General features: G+C 30.9%; 2 protein-coding genes across 2 annotated transcripts; one reads left to right on the top strand and one right to left on the bottom strand.

The window, feature by feature from the left end:
* Positions 1-10,648: 10,648 nt before the first annotated feature.
* On the top strand, positions 10,649-13,938 carry LOC103829336 (probable RNA-binding protein ARP1). The gene is made up of 6 exons (XM_009104995.3): positions 10,649-11,288; positions 11,379-11,502; positions 11,816-11,933; positions 12,377-12,410; positions 12,711-13,011; positions 13,596-13,938. The coding sequence occupies exons 1-6, from the start codon at positions 11,100-11,102 to the stop codon at positions 13,697-13,699; spliced, it is 870 nt and encodes a 289-aa protein (XP_009103243.1). The 5' UTR covers positions 10,649-11,099; the 3' UTR covers positions 13,700-13,938.
* Positions 13,939-17,961: 4,023 nt separating this feature from the next.
* Positions 17,962-21,164, bottom strand: LOC103829335 (UDP-glycosyltransferase 85A3). Its single transcript, XM_009104994.3, has 2 exons — positions 20,189-21,164; positions 17,962-19,094 (listed from the first exon to the last, which is right to left on the bottom strand). The coding sequence occupies exons 1-2, from the start codon at positions 20,703-20,705 to the stop codon at positions 18,136-18,138; spliced, it is 1,476 nt and encodes a 491-aa protein (XP_009103242.1). The 5' UTR covers positions 20,706-21,164; the 3' UTR covers positions 17,962-18,135.
* Positions 21,165-23,103: the final 1,939 nt, after the last annotated feature.

Here is a 23,103-nt window from a genome sequence, read left to right as displayed (position 1 = left end):
CAATAGTTTATTGTATTTGCCTAAATACACGATAACTGGAGAGTAGAAAGTGCAATTCTACTTTTGTTTATAGCTTCTTCATTCTATTAACTGAAAGAGTTTACATAGTCTTGACGTAACAACTGATTAATAAAATTTGGTACATAGAAATGGAAAACAAATTGTTTGTGAGAATGTAGTAATCGTTTCGCCAAAACATCCGCTACCATCTCTTGAGATCCATGTAAACTTGATATCTTCAAATTGTTGTCTCCACCAATTTATTTCTAGTATCCAATTGTATCCATCAAAATGAATAGCATGCTGGTTCAGTATATTAATCATCTTTCTACAATCACTTTCAAAGAAGACCTTCATGTACCCTTTACTCCAGCAATGTTGCATAGTAATAATTAACACCTGCAATTCACTTTTAAATGCATTTTTAACTCTTGTACCAGAAGCTTGTCATGCACCTTTGTAAACTCCATTAGAATCGTGCAGCATCCATCATGTTTTACCGGGACTTCACTATTGATAAGCTAGCCATTAACATTACATTTGATCTAATCATTATGTGGTATGTTCCATTTCATTTGTGATATCACCTGATGTTGTCGACTTAGATTATACACCCAATGATGTTTTTTAATTATACATGAGTATCCTGGCCTTACAAAAATGGTCCAAACTAGTCATGTGTTAACACGTGTCGGTCTCATGTCTATGGTGATGCTGAAATGTTAATTTTCCAGTGGTCGTGACTCGAACTCTGGTGGCTTCACCGTATTGGACTTTTGCCCTCAAATTCATCACCACCAGACCACAAACCCTGGTTTCACCAGATGATATTGTGCTATACTCTATCCATTTGCATATGTAGGTGTCCGCTGCATTATGTTTCTCCAAGAGACACTTTTATGTTGAGGCTCTTTATATTTTTATTTTTGCTAATAAATTGTTCAAACATCAAAGTCTTATATATTATGATGAACTGTAAGTGTTAAACTACGTAGACCACAGGACTGAAGAAATCCGATTGCTTGGAGTAAGTTTTGTGGGGTTTATAGCTGCTTATTATAAATATTCCTAATATATTAAAAGAGAAACATTACAACATTTTAGATAAGTCATCACCAGAATGCTTCTCGAATTCCATAGACAAATATGTTGGTCTATTAAATATATAATATAGTTTTCATTAAACTAATCATAAAATTAATCAATAATATATAATTAATATTTTTTCTCTTTCCTTAAATAAAACATACAGAATATCTAATATGGTTATAATATATATATGACAATTAATGATTTTAATAATAAATATTTAATAATAGTTTGTGCATCCTCCATCATTTATGTTTAAAATTATATTATTAACATAAAATAAACAATCATATTAACCATATAATAAAATTTATATTTTTTTGTATATGCTATAATTTGAATTCTTTGAAATGACTATAAATTACTAAAATTATTAAAAATTCAACATTAAAAAAACTTGTGATCAAGGGTTCAAAATTTGTATTATAAAAAATATAAATGACTGTAAAACCATATGTAAAAATTCTCATTTAATAGATATTCAAAATATATATATAGCATATAAACTTTGTTCGAAACTTTCATTCAACAATTCTTGAGAACTTAAAATTTTAAGTGAATATTCGAAAACGGCTAAAAATTAAAACTATTAAAATTCCACATTAAAATTTTTGTTATCATGACTTTACAATGATACATATAATCATTAAATCATATATTAAAATGCATTATGTATCTATGTTAATATCATTTAAATTTATTTATATCCATACAAAATATATAAAATGATTGTTTAGATTTATTAACCATGAAATAATTATAAATTTTGAAAAAGTGATTGCTTTAACGTATTTGCACCAATTTAATTATATATGTAATGGTTAATTACTTTTAATTATTTAATACACATTTATTATTTTGTTAGTTTTATAATATGTAAAAATGTAGAATAAATAATAGTACATAAAATAATTTTTATATACAATGTTCGTTCTGCGTAAGGCGCGAATCATAACCTAGTCATATAACATAAAAGAGTGACTGTTTTACGATCAACCGAAAAAGGTAAACGCGTTCGCATTATTTTTCTATCAGTAGCTACATTACACCAAAAAATAATAATTACACCAATATCAATATGTATCAACACATTAATCTAACATAAACTACTCTGCGTTGCGGGTATATTTTCGTATTCTTTTCTCTTATGTTGTGTTAGAGAGAGAGACAGCTAGATAATGGAGAGAGAAGAATGACAGGAGGATCGATCAACGTGGATGGATCTGCCAGTTCACGGATTCTCTTATGTTTTTTCTTTAACTCCACTCCAGCTATCTCCTCTTTACCATGCTGGCAAAATGGCCCCACTTTCTTTAAAATATATCTATAGGCTGACCAACCAAATATTGTCATCAACCAACATTTACATGTAAATTTATCTCATTTAGCGACCATTTCTATATAACTAATTAATTTGATTATTAAAATTCATGTTTGAAACAGGCGCGAGTCGGACCAGGCCTAGCGACTTAACAAAAACTTGGAGATTAATCACCGATTAACCGGGGCATAAATTTTAGGGTTTCTTTGTGTATATGTTGATAAATAATATATTTGCATACAAAATACAATGAATTCTTCTGTCACATTTGGCAAAGTAGTAGTTTACTGTGCCTTGGATTAAAACCATCTTAGACCAATGAAAACGTTAGTTTATTTATATAATGTGGTACTTCTTAATATAAGTAATAATTTTAAAATCCATATGTGATATAGATTAAAGATAGTGGGGTTTAATAATAGGTTGCATATAAAGAAAAGAAGAGCAAAAGCCAAAAGGGGTTAAAAAGAGGGATGGTCGTTATTGGGTGCGTGCATGCGTGCGGGGGACTATGTAAAAGCTGTTTCTCTGCTCATTTCATGTGATCTTTCTCAATTATTTTGCTCTTCACTTTCTCATATATAGGCCATCTACAACTACATTTACATTTACGTAACCTTGTTAATATAATTCTTTATGTTTACCTTTTTCGTAAACAAGGGAGTATCTTTTTTTTGTTAACAACAATAGAGTATGTCTATCTCAGAGATATGGCTTTAGTCCCCAAAATAAAACGTTTCTATTGTTTACACCAAAGTTTCATGTACCCCCCAATTATTTTCTTTTTTTTTATACATGTGTCAATAAAACGTAGATTGTTAGAGCAGGCGCATCGGTTCAGTTCTATCAAAATTTCTCAAGGTAAATACTAATATAAAAATCAAAAGTAAAAAAGAAACAGTAAAAAAGTAGAAAATCGATTGTGTGGAAAAAAAAAACTATATTCTCTTGCTTTAGTGTAAAAAACTATCTTTCGGTGTCTTGATAACAAGTTTTAATTTGTGAAAGCACCGTAGCCTATTGGTTTAGGTTTAAAGTCTTCTACACACAGGTCTGGGGTTCGAATCCCAGACTATGCAATTTATTGCAGATTACAGAAAATCCAGGTTTCAAGTCCCGGAGGATCTTCGTAGGACGGTTCAGGTGATGCAGTTAGACGTAGGTCTTCATAAGGCAGGTAGTATTATCGGTTGTCGAATCGTCTATGTAATATTTCCTATATCATAATTGTAAGATCGTAATAAATCAGCGTTAAAAAAAAAAATTACAAGCTTTAACAGATTTAATTTTAATTACAAAACTGTTATGTACAAAAATATTAAAAAATTAATGCTTAAAAAATTTAATTTAAAGAACCTATCACTAATGATACTCTCAGTTTACGTATATCAGAATTCAAATCCGCCATAATTAAATAGTCATCATGACGAGTAAAACTATACGTAGTTGATTCGTATCAAACTCTAGATTTAGTTCTACGCCTGGCACTAACAAAAGAAAGAGAGTGGTTATGGATTTCTAAGATTTTAATAGTGTTTATATCTATATATTTATGGGATCTTTATAGCATTATATATATATATATTTAATACTGATTTATTATGATATTATAATTATGAAAAATATTACTTAGACGATCCGACAAATGACAATACTATTTGTCTTATAAGGATCTGCCTAACTGCATCACCTAAACTGTCCTATGAAGATCACACTTTGCCGAGTTTACTTGCACCATGTTGAAGATCCTAATATATATATATATATATATATAAAGTTATTTAGCAAATATTGAAAACTAGAGAAGAGAAATATCTGTATCAGTTTAACTTCCTCCCCTTACCCCTTACCCCTTGAACAATCTTAACGGCTGACATTTAAAAATCAGTTTCTCATCTTAAAAATAGTAATTCTATTATATAATTTGCAAAAACATTTTCTCCTTTAGACATGTAAACTAGTGAAAATGTGACATATGCCAGTTAAGTTTTTACAGAGTTTCTTGCAGGTTCTTTTTTAGAGCTTTATCTCATCTTCTTTTCTCTTGTTCCATTATTTTAATATATATTAGTTTTAAAAACTTAACAAAAAAAACTCTTGTTGGAGCTGTTCTTATGGTTTTGTGGATATAGCAATAGACTTCCACTAATCATAAAATGTTATAACTAATCCGATCGGCATAATCATCATGAGTACTTATAAAATTTGATACTCACAGTACTTGTTTTAATCTCGGGGTATATGGTTGGGTTTTACATAATTACCTTATGAAATTCTCCAAATTGTTTTTAACCCTAAGCTTGAGTTGTCCTTAACAAGGATCTAATAAGGATATGAATTTTTATTTTTTATAAACGAGGTGTAAAATTATCTCCAACCTCGTTCCATATTTTATTCCAAAATAAATTGAAAATTAAAATAATAAACAAATAATAAAATATTATTTTATTTAAAGAATAATTTTTTTTATTACTTTATTTTAGAATAAATATGGAATGAAATTAGTGATGCTCTAAAACAATTAGAATTTTAGATTGATCACACACGAAAATGAATAAATTGGATTAATGAACCAACTCAAGGAAGAGAATAGAGTTATACAGATCCCAACACAAGGGATCAACCAACCCAACACAGAACATGGTTACGAACAATGATATCGTATTATAACGGTTAATCCATTTAAAAATAGTATTGTAGACTTTTAGTAATATCCGTAGATAGAATTTTTTTTCAGTATATTAGATAGATAATCTAAATGTATATTATATGGATTTTGACTTAAACATGTATTCCAACACTATATGGTAATATCAAATTTGAGTAAAAAAATAGACTTTCGTTGTAAAAAAAACTATATGGTAATTTCGCAAAAGAATATGCCAAAAAATGTGGCGGAATCATTCAAATGTAAATAATTTTAAGAACTGCAAAATAGTTTAATGTAATATTTATTGTTGACTTTTACATTCGACGTAAATTCCTGTAGCTTTTGATTGGTAAGACTCTGTATCATCTCTCAAGTAACTAAGTTACGTAATATCTACCAGAACCATTATCTAATTAATTAAAAAGACATCATAGAAGATATTTTAATGGTTGAGGAAACAAAAGTTGTGGAAAAGGTATAATGTTAAAACCTGGCTAAAAATTATAGACAGCGAAGACATACTCAGTGCTTGTCTTGTCACTCTTGTTACAAAACCCCAAAGGAAAAAAAAAATCAAAAACTAGCGAACATCTCCGATGGTTTATTCTATTATTTTCTCTAAAATAAATACAATGAAATTGGGGGTTTTTGCCAAAACTAACCCACAACTTGATTTTAATCCCAAACCTATACCCAAACTTGAATCAAATGCAAAACTAACCTAAAAGCCTAGTGAAATTACAGCTCAGCCCCTTGTGACCAAACAAAAAAACAGAAGCCATTTTTACGAATATAGCCCCAGTAAATCGTCTGAGTCGTCTGAATTGTTGGAAGTCGTCTAGACGACTGAAGTTTCAGTCGTCTGGTACCAGCTTATTTTAAAAATAATTTATAAATCTTGTAAAAAATATTTTGATGCGTGAAAAATAAAAATCAAGTAATTATAAACAGTTTTAAGTGATATAAATTAAGATATGATAAAATTGATTTGTTTTGAAGATAGATGAGTGGAAGTAGTGAATCATGAAATACTTTGGTTTAGGAGTTTGGCAAACATATGTTGTAGTATTGTATGGATTGTTAGGGTTAGATTTTGGAAAACTAAAATGTTTTTTTCAGAAATTAGTTTTCACTTATATGTGTTTATTTCTGTGTATAGTAAACACTTTTCAAGTTTGATTTGGTTTTATGAAGTGTTTAATTAGATAATTAAGTTTAGGGGTTATGTTTAGGGTGTGGACGACTTATATTTCAGTCGTCTGTTGAATAATTTACCCGGACGACGTATATTTCAGTCGTCCAGACGACTTACTTGTAAGTCGTCCAGACGATTTACTTGTAAGTCGTCTGGAAAGTCTTCTATTTTAGTTTCCCACTAAAAATATTTAATTTCCCGCTAAAAATATTAAACTCTTCTGGACGACTTACATGTAAGTCGTCTGTTTTAATTTCTTCACCAGACGACTGAAATGTAAGTCGTCCAGGAAGTCGTCTGAGTCAAAAATATTTAACCTAATTAGATTTTTTGCCTCCCTATATAAAGAAAAATTTACACATTCTCTCTCCTCCTCTCAAATGGCTGCAACAAAAATGTAATGTTCATCATTCTAAAACTCTCCAACCTCTCTCTAATCTCTTTGACTTGAAAACACCAAACTTTATATGAATTTTTCAGTTTTGTCTCATGTATTTCTTACTAATCTATCTCTTTTACAGGTTTTTAATCAAGTGGTACTCATCTTCCACTAATTTAGAGGTAGATCTATTAATTTTAGATATGTATTTTTGTGTGTTCTATAAATGTAGATTTATCTAATCTTCCACTCATTTTTTCTATTTTTAAGTCATTTGAACGTTTTTGGATATGCAGGTTTTTCAGATCTGGATTTGATGTGCAGGTTTTTCAGATCTGGAAGACTTCTGGGACGACTTACGTGTTAGTCGTCTGGAAGTCGTCTGGAAGTCGTCTGGAAGTCGTCTGGAAGTCGTCTGGACTTCTTGGAAGTCGTCTGGACTTCCAGGAAGTCGTCTGGACTTCCAGGAAGTCGTCTGGACTTCCAGGAAGTCGTCTAGACTTCCAGGAAGTCGTCTGGACTTCTAGGAAGTCGTCTGGATTTTTCTGAGCGTTTTGGTAAGTTCTTATGTCTGATTTTTCTTCATTTGGTAACTTCTTGTTGTATAAAGTTCTTACTTTTTTCCCAAACTAAAACTCTCCAAACCCACTTTAATCTCTTTGACTTGAAAACACCAAACTTTATATGAATTTTTCAATTTTGTCTCATGTCTTTGTTACTAATCTATTTTTTTTTGCAGGTTTTTAATTAGATGGTACTCATCTTCCACTAATTTAAAGGTAGATCTATTATTTTTAGATATGTATTTTTGTGTGTTCTATAAAGGTAGATTTATCTAATCTTCCATTCATTTTTTCTGTTTTTAAGCCATTTGAACGTTTTTGAATATGCAGGTTTTTCAGATCTGGATTTAATATGCAGGTTTTTCAGATCTGGAAGACTTTTGGGACGACTTACTTGTTAGTCGTCTGGAAGTCGTCTGGAAGTCGTCTGGACTTCCTAAAAGTCGTCTGGACTTCCTGTAAAGTCATCTGGAAGTCGTCTGGAAGTCGTCTGGACTTCCTGTAAAGTCGTCTGGACTTCCTGTAAAGTCGTCTGGAAGTCGTCTGGACTTCCTGTAAAGTCGTCTGGACTTCCTGTAAAGTCGTCTGGACTTCCTGTAAAGTCGTCTGGAAGTCGTCTGGACTTCCTAAAAGTCGTCTGAACTTCCTGGAAGTCGTCTGGACTTCTTAGAAGTCATCTGGACTTCTTAAAAGTTGTCTGGTCTTGTCTACTCATCTACTCAAGTTGTCTGGTCTTGTCTACTCATCTACTCAAGTTGTGAATTGCATGTATACTCTTTTAGTTGTGAATTTTTTGTAAAATCAGTAATAATATTTTCCAAGATGTATTAAATGTGCTAACAATGTGTTTACACATTTACAAATCAATGAAATAATAGACTTCAGTAGCCTTTTTCTTATCTTTGGATCTCTCATATGCAATAATAAACTCCAATGGCCTTTTTCTCATCATAATAAACAAGAATGTTGGTAAGAGATGGAAACAAACAATAGTAACTAGTCAAAGCATATCATATTTTTTATAAGTTTGCATTGAAAAACTTAGTCAAATTTAGTAAAACTAAGGGAGAGAACATATTTTGTAAATATGAGTTTTACATATCTTGAAGTTACTTATCATTCTTAAAAATACAAGTTATTCAAAAACTAACGTAGAAGACTTAAAAACTAGTGGAGAAGACGCGGACGACTTCAATCTAAGTTGTCTAGACGACTAAACTATATGTCGTCTGGTCAACGCAGAGGTTATTTTTGCAATTGACTTTGAAATCTGTTATTTCGGACGACTGAAAGTTAAGTCGTCTACTATTGTTTGGTTAAAAAAAAAACTCCAAAAAAGCTAGACGACTTACATTTCAGTCGTCAGAGGTTAGTTTTGCATTTGACTGGATTATTTCAGAAGTTTGACTTTTTGGACGACTTACATTTCAGTCGTCTAGTGAAAATTAAAATAATAATATTTTTTTAAAAGTAGACGACTTAAAGTTAAGTCGTCGTAGGTTAGTTTTGCAATTGAAAAAAAAAACTTCAAGATTTAATTATATACAGACGACTTATAATTCAGTCGTCCACGAGACGACTGAAATGTAAGTCGTCTAGGATTTACGAGGTTTGACCAGAATCTCGGAAAAAAGTCCTGGACGACTTACAATTAAGTCGTCTGGTGGACGACTGAATTATAAGTCGTCTGTGTATAATTAAATCTTGAAGTTTTTTTTTTCAATTGCAAAACTAACCTATGACGACTTAACTTTAAGTCGTCTACTTTTAAAAAAATATTATTATTTTAATTTTCGCCAGACAACTGAAATGTAAGTCGTCTGGGGAAGTCAAACTTCTGAAATTATCCAGTCAAATGCAAAACTAACCTATGACGACTGAAATGTAAGTCGTCTAGGTTCTTTGGAATTTTTTTTGAATCCAAACAATAGTAGACGACTTAACTTTCAGTCGTCTCAGGTTACAGATTTCAAAGTCAATTGTAAAAATAACCTCTGCGTTGACCAGACGACTTCCAGGTAAGTCGTCTACAGCCAGACGACTGAAAGGTAAGTCGTCTACAGCCAGACGACTTCCCAAGTAAGTCGTCTGACGAACAGATCTGGAAAAAAACTCGATGTCATACCTTAAATTGGTGAGATAAGTTCCTTAGCATACATAAGGCTTCTCCAAGCACACAGAATCACAAACGAAAGTCACCCACCCATAATTGTTAGCTTCTATGACTCTATGAACCATAAAAAATTTAGAATCAAAATCTTGGGTTTTTTTAGCTCATTGTGGAGAGAAATTGAGAGATATGTTGTGTTTAGTTCACAAGAATGGAAAAAGAAGAAGGGTAAATCGATTTTGGGAGCATTAAGAGCTTCAAATTGGTTGTTCATGGTGGTTGTGGTATTGATGACAATGGCAATCTTGTAATTACTTGAAGATGATGAGGGTGAGAGAGTAAAAATGTCATTTTCGAAAAAAAAAAGAAAAAAAAAATTGATGGCATTTTCGTAAATTATATGAACTTGTGGGGTGAATAGGGCAAAACCAATTTTCAAGAAAAAGGGAGGTTAGTTTTGTGTTTGACTTTAAGTTGTAGGTCAATTTTGCAAAAATCCCATGAAATTGAAACATTAAAATCATATAGTAATTTTATAATAGAGTTCGATGTTGCTCCAATGATATTTTATTTTAAAGTGAAAAATAAAATGATGAACAAAGAAAAAACAAATTACTCTATATATAGAGTAAATCTATTTTTTCCTCTATTAGAGTAACTCTATCCCTATTTCATAATTTACTGCAAAATGGAGTAAAAAAATGGAGTAGTGAAAAAACAAAAAAGTGATTACTTCATAAATGGAGAGATTTTTTATTTTTTTGTTCAGACTCTATTTTCCACTCCATTTTTGGAGTAAATTATGAAGTGGGGATGGAGATGCCCTTACAAAGTAAAAAATAGAATACAATTGAAATATTTTTACTCTAAACTCTATCCCCTAGACATTATGTATGAAGTGATTTCACACATATCATTTCCACAATTGTTTTCACCAAAAATGTAACATAGCATACTAGAATTGATACATGGCTTATGGTTAAATGTTAATTTCAATTTTTGGTAACTTTTGATAATATAGTAATAACTCATAAATCATCATTAAAATAAATATATTCAAATATGTCATTAAACAATATGATAATAATAGAAATATGATGAAATATTTAAAAAATTTTGAAATATTATTTAAGTATATTTCTTATAATCATACAATTTTTATCATTTAAAATATTTCGAAATGTTATACAATCTTTTTTTAAAAAGGTAAAATTTTAATCGTAATATCATTTATTTCTTTTTGATATCTACAAATTTTAGAAATTTTGTTTATTGTTATATTTTGATAATTATAAAAAAATCATATCAATGTATTTTTATTTAGACAAGTTAGTTTAATATATCTTAACCAAAATAAATAAATGAAAATCTATATAACTTATGTTTAACTAAATTAGTATTTATATTAAAATATTGGTTTAAAATTTTTACTTTTAGGTATAATTTAAATTTAAAATTTTATTGCTACACATGGTGCAAAAAAACACATAATTTTAGAGTAAAAAATAAAGTGGAGTTAGAAATGCCCAAACCCGTTCTCTATCTTTCTCCTTGCAAGTGTAGGGTCAGAGACGCGATACGGCACCGTTCAAAGAGTTGTAAAAAATAAAGAGAGAAAATGTAAAAGTCGTTGGCATTTGAATAAAGAAGCTAACTTTCCTCATATACAATCTTTTCTTCTTTTCATTTCTTGGCTGATGTTTTTATATTCATTTTTTTGTTATTGGTATATATCATCACAAACCATCATCAACAATCAAAACGGTTAGTTATATATCATATAGTATAATAGATGTCTTCTAATACGAGCTACTACCGATCGCCGTTCGGAGACACGACCTTCACAAAAGTGTTCGTCGGAGGCTTAGCATGGGAGACTCCGACCGAGGAAATGCGTCGTTACTTCGAGCAGTTCGGTGAGATTCTCGAAGCAGTCATCATCACCGATAAGATCACCGGCAAATCTAAAGGCTATGGTTTCGTAAGTTCATCCTCTTTTTTTTGTTTCTTTATATCTCAACCATTATAATTGTTTCTCAAAGCATGCGACGTCATCATCTTGGTGGTCTAGGTCACGTTTCGAGAGCCAGAGTCAGCGACAAAGGCAGTAGCCGATCCAAATCCTGTGATCGATGGAAGAAAGGCAAATTGTAATATTGCGTCTTTTGGACAGCCCCGACCATCGACGCCTCGAGGTTCGTGTACTCATGTTATATGTTGAATGTGTCAATCGTTATCTCATCGGTCTATTTTTTTAATCCATTTTGGCTGGATTAAGTTTTCGAAAATTAACAAATATTCATTGTCAATAATATAATACTATAATGTTTTCAGGATGTAATTTCATAATTTCTGGCTAAAATGATAATTAATAATGGTTGATGATGATACTAAACAGTTTATAAGATTTTCATATTTTTGTAATCGAAATTTCTATGATGCTCACAAGGGAAAAATGCTACATTTTCAATAATGTAAAATAATTACGATTACTCTTTGATGGCACAGGGAGAGGACAAGGAGGAAGCCCTAGTCAGTATCAAGGCAGAGGACAATCAGGCTATTCCGGAATGCCTGTTTCACTGCAACAAGCTGCGACTGCCCAGCTCATGTATCCGTCGTACGGGTACGTGATTTTTTTATGATGTGAAAAAATAAGAATTGTTAGATTTATTTTATTTATTTAAACCCAAAAGGGTGTAAAGAAGTTTATAAATTTTGCGTAGACAATGAAATGGTCCAATGCTATAGAAATGGTAAACGACAGAAGATGATTTTAATGCTTCAATTTGGACAAAGTTGGAGTCAGCCTGTAAATATCATATTCATAATATAAATGCTGATAGCAGAGTACCTAGTTGTCTAATAAAAAGCATACTATATTGTAGATTAGCCAGACCAACATCGCAACAGAACAATAATAGTGAAATATGTCATGTGTATGTAAAGTATATGCAAGTCTTGCGTGCACTAAATTTGTTAAGGTGAAATAGTTCAATTTTGTTTATCGTTGGGGTCTTTTGGTGCTTTATACCAATTGGTTTAGCGTCATTAAATTTTTGTTTTCAGGTACACCTACAATTCTGAATATGGGTACCACCAAGTCAGTCTCTTCTCTATCTTTATCTCTCCATATGCACACATATATATATGTACAATAATAAACATGCAATGATAAAATACATCTTATATATTGGTTCCATCTGTTATTGTATAAATAAGGTTAGCCTTCATCGGCCTGAACTAGGTATCTAGAAACTAAATTAAAAATTTGTTATAGTTGTGTAGGGAAATATGTATATTAATGACATTTATAGAAGTGTAGAGTAAATCATAAAATCTGGAATGTGAGTGTTGTTTATATTAACAAATAATAATTTTGGGACTGGATTATTACATGCAGGCATTATACAACACACAACTCCAACAAGCACAAGCACAATACTACCAACAGCAAATGTACGGCGGAGTAGCAACATCACCATCATCTTCCAACATCATGCCTTCTCCTTACTATTACCTCCAAGCTCCAAGCCCTAGACCATATTCTCATCAGCATTATGCTCATCATATTAACCATCAGCAGCAACAGCAACAACGCTTAACTTCTGCTTCTTCTTACCTAATCCACCCATCCAATTTCGGGGTTCCTACTACTTTCTCTAATGCCCCTTCTTCCCAAGAGCCAATATCTTCTTCAACCGGTACGTCATTAAGTAGTTCAGTGTTCTGTTTGCTCAAACGACATTGTTTATCACCATGCATGTCCATATGAAAATGCATTCATCATTGAAACATGATCCAAGTCCCCTAAGTACTACATCGTATTGTAGAAACAATAAAACGAAATTGCTAGTGAGATCATGCATATATAAGAGTACGGAAGATTAAATGGAATGTCACAAAAAGAGAGTGAATGATTGGGCACATGGGATATATGCAATTGCGTCATGTCCATGTGAACTGTGCTGTCTATTTTTTTTTGCTCCCTCACATCTATCTACCGTCCATCATGGGTCATACATGTTTATATATACACGAGTATGTGCATGCAATATGCATAAACCAATAGTCTTGCATGTGAATTTCCGCCACTCTTTTTATTTCATTGATTCTCAAGATCTAGTCACAACTCACAAGGGAGAAGGGTGGTCCACTCTATATTTAAGCAATTATCCAAACTTCTTTTGCAGAGGGTCGACCAAAAAAATCAATTCTAAATGAGGAATTGCAGATTGATTATTTATTTAAAAATTGGTCCAAAACTGTGGTTTTTTGTTTTCATCAGAATCACAAGCACCACATCAAGTCTGTGGAGGAGGAGAACTCGATGTAACGGATGCACCTGAAAGTACAACAACGGACAACAGAGAGTATACATCATCTTCTTGATCAACTGCGTCTCCAACTTGTACAATCTTTTGACATTTTTACGCTCTCTTTCTCTTCATCCAACAAAGAGAAAAAAGCTGATTCGTTTATTTTCTCAGCCAAATCCATGTATGACTTACCATGACTGTCAAAATAAAGATGGCTCTATCTCGCCATTTTTTTTTCTTCTTTCTAACGAAATAACTATTACAAGTCGACTTTGATAATCTTTCTATGATTTTAGAATAAATTGACTTTTTAAAATCTTCCTTGTACTTGACTATCATTTAATTAGACTACTAGATTTTGACCCGCGCTTTCAAAGCGCGGATTTATTTTTGTTTTTTTTTCAATTGACAAATATTTAGTAAATGTCACATTTCATATATTTGTGTTTTATTTTATAAAAGACTTAAAAATTTTATCTTTATTTATCGTATTTCATTTTAAATGACTATTTATGTTAAAAAAATTAAACTTTATTTTTTTAATGAATTAAGTTGGTATAACTCTGATAAATTAATTTTATTATGGGGTTAATATTTTAATTAAAAAATTATATACTTTTAATAAAGATTTATACTTTTCAATAAAAAAATTCAATTATTTTTTATGAATGCTTAAATTATATTAAGAAAAGAAAAAAAAATAATAATTAAGAATAATTGAAAAAAAATTATTTGAACTTGGACTCAATGGTCCAAAGGAAAAAAAAAGTGAGAATTGAATCTGATTTTTTAATAGGCCCAAATGGCCCAAGAGATATTTGATTTGGGCTAGATCCAAAAATAATGACCCAATATAAATTTGTTATTAATATTACTTAATTGCCCTTAATGAAATATGCAATGTTATTGAAGAAAACATGCCCCTAAGGTAATTATGACAATACGATCCTGCTTTAATAGTATAGATATATGTGTAACTGATTTAAGTTAAAAAAAAATAGAGAAATTCGTTCAGGCAAGTGACGTTTTATTAGTTTATTTTGTTTTTTTCGACTTATGTTTTAACCCACCTGCAATGTCCTTCCCCCCCCCCCCCCCCCCCCCCCCATTATAATTGCGGTAAAAAAATGCTGAACTGATGTTTGAATGTGCAAACAATTGATTGTTTTAACTGATGCAATACTTATGTTGTCATTTTCTGAATTACTATCCGTGTTTTTAAAACGCAAATTTAAGTTTTATTGACAAAAGTACCATTGAATAAATAATTATAATACTATACATAATTTTTATATATTCAATTTTTATATAATTTATGTACATAGTTTTAAACCGTCTTTAAAATTGGATAATTTTATTTTTTAACTTGTGTCATATTGGTTAAAATTTAATTTACTGTTTTATAATACAAACAAACTAATATGTTCATTCAACTCGTATCACATTTGATAAATATTTTTCAGTTTGTAAAATATCAACTATAACATGATTCATTATATAACCAGATAATATAAATATTAGTTTCAATATTTTATATATTGAAATTCATTAGTATTAGTATAACTATATTCTTTAAACACTTTTTAAGAATTTTAAGTACATTATAAAAATTTTGAATTTTATTTATATTAATGTTATAATTACTTAATTTTAATTTATGAAATAACCGGTATATTAATTTCATAAAATTATTGGTATATTAATTTACAGAGTATAAAGGTAGCATGAACTATTTGAATGTATATGTTACTGTATATTTGCCGATTAAATTCATCAACCAAGTATAAGAACAAGAGCATAAAATATGATTAAATGTATAGGGTCAATATATAAAAGCATTATATACTATACAACAAAGTATAAGAGTAACATAAAATATTTAAATGTATATGTCACTGCATATTTGCCACTTATTTAATCTAAATTTATAATGTTCTTATATTTTGTTGTATCATATGATCTAAAGTTCTAGATGAGTAAATATGTATCATAGTGCTTTTGAACATATGTATTTTAATGCTCGTATTTAATTAAAGTTATGTTTATATTTTAGTTAGAATTAAATTAATAAAAATAAAAAGCACATATTAAAGTCAAAGAGAAGCATATTATTAGGAATGGAATCAAGAAAAATTTAAATTAATAATAATTTTGAGTATCTGTTACGTGTCATTTAATATGTGTAATTTATATTTCAAAAATATCTTTAATGAACTGATTAACAAGCTACAAAAATGCAATGGCATTTCTCGTAATATTTCACGTAAACTCAATATCTGTGCTGCTGAAATAGTGTTTTTTTAATAGTATAATAAAATTTTCAAGTGATATAAATTTATTTACATCACTAAATGAAAATATTGAATATAAATGATACAAATTGCCCTTTTCTTGTATCAAAAATAAGTTATATCAATTTAAAACCTTATGAAAGTTCATGTTAAATTATAGATACAAATAAAAAAAATTCCCCAACAATTTTTTTAATAAATTTTTTATTAATAAGTTGATAAAAGCTAATAATAGAGTTTTAATATAATTTTTGATCATACTAATAGCAATTTATTTTATCTAAAAGACAAGAATCTATAAACCAATCGGATCCCAGTACTTTATATATACACATGTATAATCACGATTTATAACTTAGTATTTTGTTAATAACCTAAAACTAAATAAATACTAGTTTACCTGTTTTTATTGGCTATATAAATTTTCCTTCAACCATGGTTATGAATATGATGATCAAAGTACTCTTAGAAAGGTAGTCTAAAAACTTTTGTCATTTTGAACCAAAATTTTAAGAGAAGATGGGCTTCACCTAACATATGGGGCTTGTTCCGATGCCAAACGATCTTTCCTACACTACCCTATCCTCTATCAAATGCAAACTTCGACTTTTTGTGCAGCAATGAATAAGCACTTGTTAATTGCTGCATGCGACCAACAACCAAACACTAATTGCAGTCGCCAGTGACTACCAAATAAACAAACAGAATTGCACTTATAAAAATATGACTAAACAAGAAATTCTAGAGGTGAAGATGTTTTGTTGATAGTCTCCCGTTGCATCTGAAATACTTTGATGTTCTTTAACGTAGATATGTTAGAGGTATTCTTCATTGGAATAAATGGTGTTTGCGGAGCCGTGTCTTCAGTGTATTGAAAAATGTATTTTCTTTAAGTCCTCGATTACTATAATTTTATTTGGAACCCTAAAATTTAAAATAATTTGTAGTTTAATGGTTTATAAATTTTTGTAACAATCTTTTCCACCAGAATTCGACTAATTCATATTCTGAAATCAGCTTTTTCTCATATATGATATAATTATAGCAAATTTACGTAATAAACATATCCTTTTACAGTTATATACTTATGTATTTAATGAAGACGATATTGTATTTGTAAAAAAATATTTTAAAAACTTGCTTTAGAGCATGTTTAATGGGGGGGGGGGGGGGGGGTTCTTAGAGTGAGGTTGTATTTAATGAAGACGATATTGTATTTGTAAAAAAATATTTTAAAAACTTGCTTTAGAGCATGTTTAATGGGGGGGCGGGAGTTCTTAGAGTGAGGTTCTTAGCGGAATATAAGAATCTGTCTCTTAATTTTTAACTAAAAAATAAGAACCGGTTCTTAAATAAGATGTTTAAGAAACGGTTCTTAGTTTTTTAGAGACGAGTTCTTATATTCCGCTAAGAACTCTACCCTAAGAACCCCACATTAAACATGGGCATCATTAATCCCGGTATCTTAGCCGGATTTTAACTCATGATTTGACACTTTTTTGTTGTTTTTTTTTATTTTTACACTTTTTGGCTAAGAGACGGTTTTTATCTTTTCTTAGATTTTAACTAAGAAAAATTAAGAACCGTTTCTTAACCAAAGCTAAGAACCCCAGTTAAAAAACTAGGGTTAATGATGGTCTTATGTTCTTAAAATCCTTTGCACGGCACCGGGTGTTTGAACGAGAGTTATAGTTTGGTTTTCTGGAAGGTATTGGTAGATTTGATGCAGTGCTGTAGCACGGTTCTTGACATTAAATTTGTTTTTAGTCATTAGATTCTTATTTATTAAGTTTTAAAACAAAATTTTCGGAGGTTTTGGTGTTTAAATTTTTATCCCTAGAAATGTGTAAGGTTTTTAGTTGTTCTAATTTGTGCTTTGCTTCCAACTTGTGTATTGTGGCTTCCTAAAACTAATAATAACAATATTGATAAATATAATTAAAAAAGAAAATCTCTATAACTCATATAAATATTATATCATTTTAAAGGTATTAGAAATCCGCTTAGCATGCTAATGTATATTCATGAACGTCTAATATCTTAGTTTCTAATAAAACTGTCATGGTACTGTGTTAAAAAAATCCTCAATGTTTGTTATAAAAAGACCTTCTTTTAATTACCTATAAATTATAACACACGATGACAGGAACAAAAACAATAAGTTATTGATGATCATATATATAATAACACTTTTAGGATCATCTTATGTTCTAATTGCCTACTTATAGGACAGATCCTGGTTTCCTCCTATAAGAATCTTATCAACAACCATCTTAAAATTCACGACCGACGAACCACACGGATGCTCTGTCGCCTTCTCCGCCAAACGACGCCACTCCTCCGCCTTCTCTCTTAACTTCTTTCCTTTTTCTCCATCCATCAGCTCTCTCACCACCGCCTCAACCTCCTCTCTTTTCACATCCTCGCCTATTTCCATCCCCACTCCCCACTCGTCGCAACAGTACTTCGCGTTCGTTTGCTGCTCCGCAAAAAAGGGCCAACACACCATCGGAACTCCGGCAGATATACTCTCTAACGTCGAGTTCCATCCGTTATGTGTTAAAAATCCTCCGACCGCCGGATGAGACAAGACTTTCTCCTGAGGACACCAACTCAACAACATCCTTCGACCTTCTGTCTCTGTTAAAAACTCTGTCGGAATCACCGCCTCTTCTCCAGCTACTAAGTCTGGTCGGATCACCCATAAAAACTCCTTTCTTGATGTTGCCAACCCCCAAGCGAACTCCACGAGCTGCTTCGCGGTCATTACCGTTATGCTCCCAAAGTTAACGTAAACGACGCTGTTTTGTGCCTTGGTATCAAGCCAATCCAAACACTCCGTCTCCTCTCGCCAAAGATTCGATCCTAGCCTTTCAGTCTCAGTACCTTCTTCAATCTCCCGGTTCACTAAGAGGTGAAGCGGCCCTATTGAATAAACCGGTGGTAAAATGGACTGCATAGCTTGGATGATGTCATGATCGAGGTCATCGAACGTGTTGAGAATGATGGCAGAGGCGCGCTTGGATTGGTCTGTCTCGTGGACAAGGATGTTGACCATTATGTCGTTGGGGTTAGTGGTACGGATGAAGGTAGGGATGTCTTTTAGTTTCAGATTGTTCATCGATGGTATCCAATCTATAGATGTGTCCAAGTGTTCATTCGTCAAACAACTCTCATCTGCAAAATTCATCATACTTTATTTAACTATTTAATCTCTTGAATGCCACAAACAACGTTAAAATGCACAAATTAGCATACAAATTTTGATGAATTTATGTTGACAGTCTGTCGTTACTAAAAAATAAAGTGACTTAGAAAGTGATGTTGGCCTAACTGCAGATCATATTTTTGCTTCTACAGTATGTTGTTATCAAATTTCTACTGTTACGCACCCCCCTTCTTAAAGGTTATTATCATTAATTTTTTCTGGATGCAAAAAAAAAAAAAGAGTTAAAACGATCATTTATACACTTTTTTATATGTTACAAAAAGTACACTTTTTATATAAAATAAAATTTCTATTGGTAGTTAATTTTGGTTAAAAGTTAATTATAAGTTCTGTCTCATTAGATTCTGTATGTTTTATGATTTTCATGTTAAGACAGTATTTGCAATACGAAATCTGACCTAACTATATAACACTAGTAAAAATATCAACAGACAATAAGCAACTAAGAGCATCTCCAATGGGGTTCTACCAATTGGAGTTCTAAATATGAATATGTGTATATGTATATATTATATATGTGTATATAGTTGTAGGGTCTACTAAATAGTGTAAAACTTCTATCCAAAGATTCTAAGAAATTAATAAATCCATCAAGCTAGATTCTAGATGTTTTTTTGCTCGGTCCCATCTACGAGCCATTTAATCCACTTCAGCTGAGGGGAGTCGAAATCCTTTAGGTGAGAAGAAACAGCACTCGTGGATCACCACTAGCAATTTGAAGCTTTTCTACGTAAAATTTATTTCTTCCGTTTTTTATACTCCTATTTGACGCTTAAGAATTGTATATTTAGATTAAAAAATATTTAGTTTTCTAAAAAAAATATCATTAATTGTTCACCTAACCACAATTTAACTAATAATAAAATAGAAACTGTAATATCATGGATCATCTAGCATTAGTTAGTAATAAATTTTACATAGAAAATTAAAAACGTCAAATAATTTGGAATAAAAAAATTCCTCTAAAACGTCAAATATAAAAAAATGGAGAGAGTAATATAATAACGACTAATAAATTAATAATCAATGTAAGAAGACGTACCTTCAAAAGGAAATAAACCTTTCTCGATGAACAGATAAAAGTGTAAATAAGCCATGACGCCAGATGCACTAGGGGTCCAGAAAAGAACCTCCGGGAGACCGAGCTCCTCGGCAGCATCAAGTGTAAAGCTCATCACACCGTCCGATACAATACAACTGATCGGAGGAACATCCTTTCTGGCGTTGATCTGTCGGAGAAGCTCCTTGAAAGGAGTTAGACAGTTCTTCATGGTGGACTCGCAAAGGGTAGGGATGTCCTGCGTGGCATCCACCTCAGTCTCCGGTAGACCGTCAGGTATGGCCTCGAACTGAAAGGAAGGAAGTCCGTCGAGGGCGTTGGGACCACGGGAACGGAGTAAGCGTTTGTGGTTGTAGATGGTGTTGACGAAGGTGACGTGAAAGCCTTTTGCGTGGAGGAGTTTAGCCACTTTCAGCATCGGGTTGATGTGGCCTTGAGCTGGGTAAGGGATGCAAACTACGTGTGGTTTTTGGACGTTACAAACGACATGAGATCCCATTTCTATCTCTTCTAATGCCAAAGACAAGATTGTGATTAAACTGGGTACGGAGTCTGCCAATTTATAGGCGAGGCCATGTGTTTATATATCGCACATGGCTATTGTAGAAGTATCTGCGTCATGTGCATTGAGACATCCGAGGCCCGAATGTCTATCTACATATGTGTAGAATTTATTTCCCGAAGACCTAATCATTTAGGGACTATTGCAAAAACAAAGAATTTACTTTTGCATAATGTATTACACATTAGGACTATAAAGCAAATATATGTGTACATAGAAACATAACATAACACATAAAAAATGTATGCATTCAACATTTAGATCGTATTAGTGAATATACAGCATCTGATAAGTTAGATCGTCTACATGGAAAATCATTACTCCACTAACAGTCAAATAAACATGATAAGTCGTCCAAGATATATAAAGTAACTTTGTTCGATGATCTCAGAAAACTATCTAATTATTACTACTAAGATTGTTTTCTTAAAGCAGTTTACACAAAAAAAAAAAAGTTTGTCAAAATTTATACTATTAAAGCAGAATATTTAATAGAATTTTGCCCTAATTTTTTTTTAACATTACAATTGCACGCCACTGCTATATTAGTTGTTAAACATTTCAAACATTTCCATAATTGAAATACTATATATATACACTATTTTTAATTACTTAAACAAAAGCGGCTCCTACATAATTTCTTTCATATAACGTGAACAAACTTTATAATAGTCTGAATACATATATTGGGATTTATCAGTTACATAGTTCCAAATAGCTGTATATACAAATCATGCTTTCTATTTATATTTTTCTTCTAAAGTTATACAAAATATATATACCAAACAAGTTAGCTAACCTTAAATCACAATGTATCAATAAGCAACCCACAAAACATCCGTTTATTCTAAATTTTTTTAAAGATGAATCTAAACCCCAAAACACAAACTCTAAACTTTATTTCTTTTTAAGTTTAGACATATCTGCAAAGAGAATATAATTTATGAAAAAGAATATGTTTGACGAAATATGAAAATCTATGCACAACAAACGATTTCATATTAGCCTTTCAAATCTCATTTGTATATAACTAGAAAAATATTGTAGCATAAAAACTAATTAGATTTGTTTATTCCTAAACCAACTATTCAAGAAACAAAATATTAACAGATTAATCAATGAAAAAAGAATATTAACAAATTTAACATTATTTCCTACTCCTGTAATCGTTAATGATATATTATTTTTTAAAAATATTGCTTATAGTAACTTAATAACTTCCTTAAGAAAAAATGAATATGATTTCACAATACCTTGGACTACTGCACCGTATAATATTTACTACAAGCTGAGATATATATTATTAAGAATATATCAATTTCTAAAATTAGTTAATATTATTAAACCAGAAACACAATTTTGAATCCATTTTATTTTGGATATTTTCGGTGTTTTGAGCATTTTTGGGTATATTTGGTTTGAGTCGGGTTTGAATCCAGTTCTTCAGATATTAAATTTTTGGATCCAATCGAGTATTTTATCATTTTCAGTTCGGCTTCTGTACTATTTTTCGAAATATTTTTGGTTTGGTTCTTAGGATTCATATATTTTCCCAGACTTATCAATTATGATAAAATTTTATAAAAACAAAATGTGACCAATGCGTGACATGTTAAACGATGTATTATTCCGTTTCAGATTTTAAATTTAAAAAATACACTAAAACAATATGAGACATACCAATACATATTTACATAAATTATATAAAACTTAAAATATATAAATTATAGATAAAAATTATAATTTATAATAAATCAAGTTTTGTAAATAAAATAATCTCGCGCTTTGAAAGCGCAGATCAAAATCTAGTGTTTTAAAAGAAAAGAAAAAACAGAAAGGTGTTGATCTCTATCTAACAAACACATATATATGTGTATATATATATGTTTCTTTTTATTTATTTTTCAAAAGATACCAATTGAAAATTCTCTTCTTTCTCCCATCAATATATAGTATACCTTGAGAAACAAAGTACTAAAAAGGGGAAATCGTTATCAAAAGTTAGATTCAAGGCGTTATCCCCTCGTTAAGAGGAAATAATGATTCTTATCCTTCTAACCGAAACATTAGGTTTTCAATTACAAGTCTACATCTTTGTGACGACAAGGCATGTGCCAGTGCACAGCATGTACGTCTGTATCTATGTTTGCTTCTGCCGAATAATAAATCTAAAATTTATTATCTTGTTTCGGGTTTTTGCGGATTACAAGAAGGAAAAATGAGTTCAAACGAAAAAGCGAAGGACAAAGGAAGAAAAGCAGACACAAAATAAGGACAAAATCGTGACATATGCCAGTGCCGAACGGTAGCTAAGCTCCTCCTGCTGTCTAAATTT

The sequence above is a fragment of the Brassica rapa genome, chromosome A07 (assembly GCF_000309985.2).
Source record: "Brassica rapa cultivar Chiifu-401-42 chromosome A07, CAAS_Brap_v3.01, whole genome shotgun sequence".
Classification (NCBI taxonomy): Eukaryota; Viridiplantae; Streptophyta; class Magnoliopsida; order Brassicales; family Brassicaceae; genus Brassica; species Brassica rapa.
This window is presented reverse-complemented; position numbering and strand designations above follow the sequence as displayed.